Source organism: Hibiscus syriacus, unplaced genomic scaffold (genome assembly GCF_006381635.1).
Source record: "Hibiscus syriacus cultivar Baekdansim isolate YM2019G1 unplaced genomic scaffold, ASM638163v2 tig00004779_pilon, whole genome shotgun sequence".
Classification (NCBI taxonomy): Eukaryota; Viridiplantae; Streptophyta; class Magnoliopsida; order Malvales; family Malvaceae; genus Hibiscus; species Hibiscus syriacus.
Genome location: NW_024062030.1, coordinates 590,097 through 599,350, shown reverse-complemented (window position 1 = coordinate 599,350; position 9,254 = coordinate 590,097). Strand labels below are relative to the sequence as shown.

The following is a 9,254-nucleotide window of genomic DNA, read 5'->3' as shown; positions in this document are numbered from 1 at the left end:
ATTTTCAACTATCTTGTAAGTGTAAACGTTTTGAAAAATCAATGTGACACATCGGATTCGTATCCGGGTCGGGTACGGGTTGAGGGTGTTACACCTTTCCTCCCACTTCTTCTCTCTTTATCTTCGACTTTGGCATTCCTTTTGATTGAAGCACCACATTTTAGATTGTGAGAAAGGAGAGGACAACAAGTAATGTCAAAGTCGACTAATTTATCGTGTCGATAGTTAAGAAAGTTAAATGGTTTGAGGTGATTTTGAGATTCATGTGACAATTTTAAATAAAACTAAATCAAAAAGTTGTATAGGAATGACAAAGGGTTGCTCCGATGGTCATACTCGAATGAAGTCACCGATAATGATGGTTCGCGATAACATTAACGATACATAAAACTTTTAATTTGAGCTTTTTAGACTTTGATCCATAAAAAATGATAAGTTGTTTAATAATGATGATAGTCGAAGAAAATCGTCAAAGTGATGACGATGACAATATACCACGTTAGGGTTCATGTTTAAGAGAGAAACAAACATTCTTTATAAGATGAAATGAGGCCTCCAACTTATGTGTTTTAAGTAAGTGAAACTAGTCTCATTCCCCAGTGCTAAGAACTTTGATCTCCAGGATTGAATCGATCTCTAGGGGCAGATGCAAATAGGAGTGAGAGTAAATGAGTGTTCATCTTGAAATTTGAATTTTTATTTCGATTAATTATCGATTTTTTTGATTGTGTCCACCTTAAAATTTTATTGGTGCTTACCTTCAAATAAAAATTTTATGTAATCAATATATGTGTTACCCCTAAAAAAATATTTTTAGATACATCATTAAAACTCCATGATAAATTCTGCACGATTTTGTGATGTTAATCTTGGAATAACACTAACCATTTAGAACTAGGGATGGGTATGGGTCGGGTTTGGGTCAACCCGACCCGACTCAAAAAAGTTACATCCTTAACCCGACTAAACCCGACTCGAAATATATATACCCTCCACTCGACCCGACCCGAAATAATAATAAAATATCATTTTTATTCCATAAAAATAGTGATTTAATTGAAAAAATAATATATAGAGTGGTATTATTGCAATTATTTATAAATATATAAGGTAAAATTATTTTTTTCCAGGTCGGGTCGGATATTTTTTACCCTAAACCCGAATATTGCATTTAAAAAACTCGAACCGAACCCGATTTTTTTAAAAAAACCCGACCCGGTTGAGTCAGATCAGATCGAAACCCGTCGAATTCAGGTCCATGTCGATCCCTATTTAGAACCCAATTCTACAAACTAGACATTTTGGTTCTTGGAAGGCTTGAATTCCCGTTAGGAGTACTTCAACTTACTAGAAGTGAGGTAAAGAGCAATATTGTTATGTTGGACTTCAAATGTGTAGGAGGAAGATGTGTTTCTTTGGAACCAAGTTAACCGACTCGATACATCCGGTCTTTGTCCTTAAGAGTACGTTTGGTTCACGGAATGTAAGATTACCAGTGAGAATAAAAGATTACCATGGAATGAGATTACTGAGAATGTTGTATTTTGTGTTTGATTGGTTTAGCAGGAATGTAATATTACCGTGTTTGGTTAAAGGAATAAAAGATTATTGGAATGTATATTTGACCAAATCGTCCTTATTATATATATATATTTTTAACAAGTTCAAAAATATTTATATATTTTATTTAAAAAAATTTAAATTCATAAAATTTATATATATATATATATATATATATAATTGAAAATATAAAAAGGTTTAATGAAAGGGTAAAATTTTATTTTAACCCCTGAACTTCATATAAAATTTTAATTATAGATTTTTTTCGTAAATCTAAAATAATTTAAGGATAAATTTGTAATTTAACATTCGTAGAATTTTTATTATTCAATGACAGAAGAAGAATATTTTTGAAAGAAATTTTTTTAAGGGCATTTTAGTCTAAAACACCGGTAATCCAACAATACCTAAGGGAATGGAGGTAATGACATTCCCGGTAATATACCCCAAAAAATTCACTATTGGTAATAAAACATTACCGGTAATGAGATTCCCGACCAACAAAACGAGGGAATGTGGATTCCATTCCAATAGGAATCCCACATTCCCCGAACCAAACAGAAAGGATTTCATCAGTTGGGAAATTGAAACTCTTCCATTTTATATTTTTATTAATATTAAATTTATTATGAGCTCTATTATTTAATATCTATTAATTAAATCTAAACAATATACATATTTACATGAAATAATCATGTCAATTTAAAATACGAACCAAACTATCTTAATGGCTAAAAAGATGGTTGTTATCCTTAGAGGTCTCATATTCGAGCACTAATGACCGTAAGAGTGTTGAACTTTTATTGTTAAATTGTTAAGAATCTTTAAAATAGATTCTACCTTATAATCTATATATATAGATGATAATATATATATATATATATAGATGATAATATATATATATATAGATGATAAAATATAAATATAGAAGTTTATTAATAACCATTAAACGCCATACTAATATAATAATATTCGCATATATCATATCATTATTATTGACATCTTCTTCTTTTTTTTCTCTAAGTTGTGAGTTCAATACCTATTAGGAATAAAAGTGTCATTCCTCTCCTATAAATAAGAATTGTTAAAAAAAATAAAGTAATATGAAGTCATTTACATGTTCATAATATATCTTGCAACATATGTAATTGTTTGATGCAATAGTAAAATATATTATTTTTTAAACATAAAATTTATATTTAAATCATTAAAATAATATTATTAGAATAAATAATTCCAAAACATAAAATATATTAAAAAATAATGCATCTTTTGAAGATGATGTTTGCTAACTCATCTCTCATTAATGGGGATGATTAGATTCTCCATTATTGGAATTAAAATTAGGTAGTCGAAACAATTATATTATTTAAAACTCAAATCACTATCCTTGCCCCCATCACTTTGTGTTTCGCTTCTCTTATTAGTTGTAGCCTTGTAGGGTTGCACCATCTTCGTATTGGAAAGCTTGTTTGCCTATTCATACGGATGAATGTATATTTTAAATTAAGAGTATAAACTTTTTTTAAAAATATATTAAAATATTAAATATATGAAATTATAAAATTTAAGAGAATATAAAATTATATTATTAATATAAAATATAAAAAAATTATATAAATTATATGTGAATTTAAAATTTTTAAGAGATACGACTGTCCTAAATACTCTATCGATCTATTTTGAACCGATATTTTATGGGTGCATATGGAAGCAAAGAAACGTGGAAATCCTACTACGTAAAACATAGAAACAAGGTGTCATGTGGTGCAGACATTGATGTTGAAACCCTAATTTGGCCTGAATATATATTTTTAAAGAGTTTTAACGTGTGAAGTCACACACAATTGTTGTCGTCGTCGTGGCCGAAATGATTGGTTATGTCTATTATTCTTTAACAATTGATTCCCTCCCATGCACCTGTCCCGACTTCTGAACCAGATTCATTTCATAAAGCCGAGGCTTTGGTTTCTCAGCTTTGTAAATGGATTCAACCAAATTACTCTGTTTAATAATTAGATGATAAGGTTTTTGTTGCCTTAACGATAAGATTCAATCCTTGTAATCTCAGTTTTATTATATGTTAGTGTTGTACTATTCAATTTCTTTTTATTAAAAAACATAAAATATTTAAATTATAATAAAGATTTACGATTATAACTATAAGCTAAACGTATAATAAAGACATTTTTCTATAATTACTAACCCAGGAAAATTAGTCACTTAATATCATAAAAGGATCATACAAGAAAATGGTTAAAAACATAACCAAATAAACTCGAACAAAAGGTAGATATAAATGGATCCGACTATATCGGCAAACAAACCACAAAAGACGATCTAGCTATTGAAAAACTATTGACAAACCGTAAATCAGATTCAAGCTACGTGAAAAGACTATATGCAAACGCAAATCATGTATCTAAATCCAATCCGAGAGTCAAAAGCTTTAATAAGCACCATCTTGATCAGTTGTAGCGATGTTAAAACTAACCCTGAGAAAAAAGATAAATGAAATCGGAGAATGTTTGACGTGCTTTGTTGTTGTGGTGGTGGTGCTTGGGTGAACTGGTTTTAGTTGTTTTCTACCTAGCAGAGAAAAAAAAACAGTCAAACGACTGAAAATATATTATAAAGACAGAGTTATTAAAAAGTAAAATAAATAAATAAATATATGCTATAATAAAATAAAAGAAAAATAATGAATACCGATGGTTAACGATCAACACCAAGGCTGATGTCATCACCGATCACAAAAATGAAAAAAAAAACGTAAACGGAAAGAAAGAAAATTAGAGCATACCCTTAGATGAACACTTAAAATAAAAGTTAAAATGAAAGATCTATAATGACGAACAAAAAAAATCAAGTCTGTGTGAAATTTTATTTTTCTCTTTAAACGTTGATAAAGAATAAAAAATTCAATTACAATAAAAGAAAATTTATATGCAAATGTACTTTACCTGATTTTTTAAATCAATTTATTTATATTTGTTTGTGATGCAGTAACGGTAATTTCTGAATTTAAAATTAACCCCCTAACAAATCAACATTTTATTCTCCCCTTAATCTAAAATTTCTTACCAGGTCCATAGTTAAAGGTCTGATTTTCAGTTTTAACTTTGTTTATTGGTTAAAGACAACATTTATGAATAACAAAAAAAGGTTTAGTTCTGCCTCCGCTCCCTGTACTCTTTGAAAATTTAAAATTTAGCTACTCCTACTTGATTCACATGCTCGGTATACTATGAGGGGGTATCAACTAGGGATGGGTATAGGTTGGGTTTCGGCCACCGACTCGATAAGATGTGAAAAATATATACTTTCTACTTGAACTCAACCCGAATTTTTGAGATAAAATCCAAAATTGATCCGATCCGACCCAAAATAATAGTAAAAATATTATTTTTATTCAATAAAAATAGTGATTTAATTAAAAATAATAATATATAAAGAGATATTATTATAATTATTTCTAAATATATTAATAAATAAACCACAATAAAATATCTGAAAAAGAACGTCGAAAAGTCCAAAACTTACGGGAACTACGACAAACTTAGACCCGGGTAAAAGGCATCATTTATGCCATCTGAATAAACGAACGGCTAATTTAAACCCAAGGTCATAATTGTAATATAATGGTAAAAACAGAGGCATTTTTATAATATTTTTCGTCCCAAAAACAAACTAACATAACAGCTCGAAAGTCCACGTCAGCAGAGACTCTCGTTCTTCTCCTTTCTCCGCCTATATAAAGTTTTCCCTCTCATTCCTTTCCTTCCAGAAATAGACACTAGAGATCGCAAAGGCGAAAACTAACGATGCACGGTTTTATCATTCAATCGAGGAGGGTATTATCGGAAGCCAAATATTATCCACGGTGGTCGCAACTAGCTCGACGCTGCTTCTCTCAGGTGGCTCATAAGACGGAGCTCGATAAAAACAATGTCATTTCGGTTCCTAAATTGCCTCCCTTCGATTACTCTCCGACTCCTTACACCGGTCCCTCCGCCGCCGATATCCTTTCCAAACGCAAGGAGTATCTCAGCCCTTCCATGTTTTACTTTTACGACAAACGGCCGGTGAGTTTTTTTATTTTTAACATTTTGAGATACAAAAGAAATTAAATGAATTTTTTTCATAGAAGCGATAATCTTGACGTTCGATATACTGTTAAGTATAGTGTAATTCGTTGAACTATGACGTTTGTTTGAGTAGAATTGAACTGTTCTTTCGAATTGCAATGATGTTTTTCTATGCAAATCATGTTTTTCATGAATTTTGATTTGAAGATTTTATTAATTAACGATCTAACAATAATTCAAAAGATCATTATTCAATACTGCACTTATTTAGATCTGTTTGGTTGCTTCTCAGATTCATTGAACTGTATGAAGTAAATATAGTTGATTATTTGTCAATCATTTAAATTTCTTGTTCTTTTAGGTGAATATGGTTGATGGGAGGATGCAGTATTTGTTCGATGAGGACGGGCGAAGGTATCTAGACGCATTCGGAGGGATCGCCACAGTGAGTTGCGGCCACTGCCATCCCGATGTGGTGGACGCAATCGTAAACCAAACAAAGCGCTTGCAACACTCCACGATCCTTTACCTCAATAGTGCCATCGCTGATTTCGCTGAAGCCCTTGCCAATAAGTTGCCCGGCAATCTCAAGGTCATTACTGTATAAATGAATGAACTTGTAGTTTACGTAATTAAGGATTTTTCACTTTTTATTTGTCGTTGATTATAATAATTGAGGTTTACAGTTTGGATTTAAATCGATCTCTCTTTTCTATTTTTCTTTTTTGTTGTTATATTAATGTTTCTGTTTTTGTGTGTGTATGTGTGGCTGTGCAGGTGGTATTCTTTACAAATTCAGGGACAGAAGCAAACGAGTTGGCAATGATGATAGCGAGACTGTATACTGGTTGCCATGACATAATATCGTTGAGGAACGCTTATCACGGGAATGCAGCCGGAACCATGGGAGCCACTGCCCAAAGTAACTGGAAGTTCAATGTTATACAGGTATATACGTTTCACCCTTTTTATTGTATTTTTTTTCTTGAAGTTTGGTGGTATCGTTTTCGTTCCTTGTGCATCATTTAGGCCGCTGGAGATGAAATGACAACAATGGTATATTATTGATGATTATGACCTGATGATGCTACGTGAATCTTATTTTATTATTGCCTTATGAGTCAGACCCAACACGATTATCAATTGTGGGAAACTATCTACACCCTGTTTAAATTTGTCACTGCTACACGTGATTATGATTCATAAGCATTAGTATGCCTAACTCATAAGCATCTTCATCAGAGTGGAGTTCATCATGCCGTAAACCCGGATCCATACCGAGGTGTCTTTGGATCCGAAGGCGAGAAGTATGCAAAAGATGTCCAAGATCTTATCCAGTTTGGAACATCTGGAAACATTGCTGGTTTTATTTCTGAAGCCATACAGGTAATCACCACCAGTGTTCACCATCTCCTTCGATCTTCCATTTCTTGTTATCAACTTTTCATTCTCTCCTAGTGAACACCACATAAACATTCCTTCCATGCTTTCATTGACAGGGAGTTGGTGGGATCATAGAATTGGCCCCAGGTTACTTGCCTGCTGTTTATAGCACCATAAAGAAAGCTGGAGGTCTTTGCATAGCTGATGAGGTTCAGGCTGGCTTTGCTCGCACAGGGAGCCATTTCTGGGGATTTGAGAACCAGGGAGTCGTTCCCGATATAGTGACAATGGCTAAGGTTAGTTATTATCAAATCCTCACATCATATAATAAATATTAAGTCACATTCCAGCCATTGCTAACATTTTAGTGCAACATATTGAATGATGATTGAGATAAAAATTCAAACCCTCGCCCATCATCTCTTTTCATTTCAAGTGCTAGAGAGTAGGTAATTAGCATCATACACTGTAGGTTAGCCTTGTCTTAGAATCTGTTTTCTTTAATTACATGAACAGGGCATTGGCAATGGCATCCCGCTAGGTGCTGTGGTAACCACCCCTGAAATCGCAGAGGTCTTGACACGCAGAAGTTACTTCAATACCTTTGGTGGAAACCCTGTATGTACTGCAGCAGGGTTAGCCGTCCTGAAAGTAATCGAAAAAGAAAAGCTTCAGGAAAATGCACATGTCGTAGGATCACATTTGAAGGAGAGGCTAACTACACTAAAAGATAAATACGATCGTAAGCTTAATTTATAGGTCCACTCTCCTTTCTTGTACGACTTGCATTGCTGATTGGTGCTATGAATGGATGTTTGCAGTTATCGGTGACGTACGGGGAAGAGGATTGATGCTTGGAGTTGAACTTGTCACTGATCACAAGCTCAAAACTCCTGCGAAGCTCGAAACTCTTCATATAATGGACAAACTGAAAGGTTAGGTTTCATCCAAACCCCACACATTCCATGGAATGTACTCATTTTGCATCTAACTAAAGAACTGCGTATCTTAGAAATCGGAGTGTTGGTCGGAAAAGGTGGATTTTACGGAAATGTATTCAGAATTACTCCTCCGCTCTGCTTTACCAAGGAAGATGCAGGTCAGTTGATCATCTTAACTTGGATGTTTTTCATCATAATTTGTGACAAGTTTCATTTATCTGTTTATTTTTTAAATTTTCATAATTTGTTGTTGCAGATTTCCTAGTAGATGCAATGGATTACACCATGGCCAAAATGTAAGCGAAGCTACCTTCAAAGTTTAAATGTATATAGACATATATGTGATTGTGATGATATCACAAGTTGATATAATCAGTGCTGTATTGTAACATCCTTTCTGTAAATGAAAATGATCCATTAATGCGCATAGATTTCTGCTTCTAAAGTTCAATATACTTTGCTACTATGATTTGATAAGACATAAGTGAAGAATTCGTTGCCTCTCCATTAATGAGTCCGTAACTCGGTTGTCTTTTAGTTGAATGAAGTAGTTGCTACAAATATTAAAGATTGACGTGTTAAACTAACTTTCCCCTTTCTCCCTCCCTATCCACATTTGGTGTTGATCTCTCCTACATTTGTAAACCAAAACATGACAACAAAATATGATACGATTAGGAATGGTTATCGTTTCGGTTCAGCCGAGTTTTTTACTCATTTGTACATAATTTAAGAGTAATATTTTTTCATATGTACCAAATTTCATTCGGGTTTAAGAAGGTTTTATTTTACTTTATTTTTAGGTAAAAATCGTACTCGACTCGACTCAAGCCGTCATAAATATGTATAAAAAATTATTTTTATTAAGTAGATATGAACTTAATTAAAAAAATATTGAGGGGTATTATTATAATTATTTCTAAATATATAAAGAATAATTATATTATTATTTCGAGCCGAGTCGGTCATATGTTTTCCACCTAAAAATTAATTCGACCCGACCAATTTTATCTTTCAAAAACTTTGATTCGAACCCTTTTTTTCAAAAAAAAAACTCAACTCTATAATGTTGCATTTAATTGAAACCCATCAAATTCAAGTCAAAATATATCTCTAAATACAATATAAACCTACAAACATGTCAGATTTTAAATAAAACAAATTTTGAACATGTCAATGGTTTATATATAAATTTAGGAATTTATCATAAACAAAATTTGAATCATGTCTAATGAATAAGATAATCTAATGTGAACGTAAAAAGTATTCTAAAAATTCTCTC

General features: G+C 32.3%; 1 protein-coding gene across 1 annotated transcript; it reads left to right on the top strand.

Annotated features, from left to right (window-relative positions):
• The first annotated feature begins 5,342 nt into the window (after positions 1 to 5,342).
• LOC120198581 (alanine--glyoxylate aminotransferase 2 homolog 3, mitochondrial-like) lies at positions 5,343 to 8,401 on the top strand. The gene is made up of 9 exons (XM_039199892.1): positions 5,343 to 5,645; positions 6,010 to 6,240; positions 6,426 to 6,596; positions 6,891 to 7,034; positions 7,148 to 7,327; positions 7,548 to 7,773; positions 7,853 to 7,966; positions 8,044 to 8,130; positions 8,229 to 8,401. The coding sequence occupies exons 1-9, from the start codon at positions 5,385 to 5,387 to the stop codon at positions 8,270 to 8,272; spliced, it is 1,458 nt and encodes a 485-aa protein (XP_039055823.1). The 5' UTR covers positions 5,343 to 5,384; the 3' UTR covers positions 8,273 to 8,401.
• Positions 8,402 to 9,254: the final 853 nt, after the last annotated feature.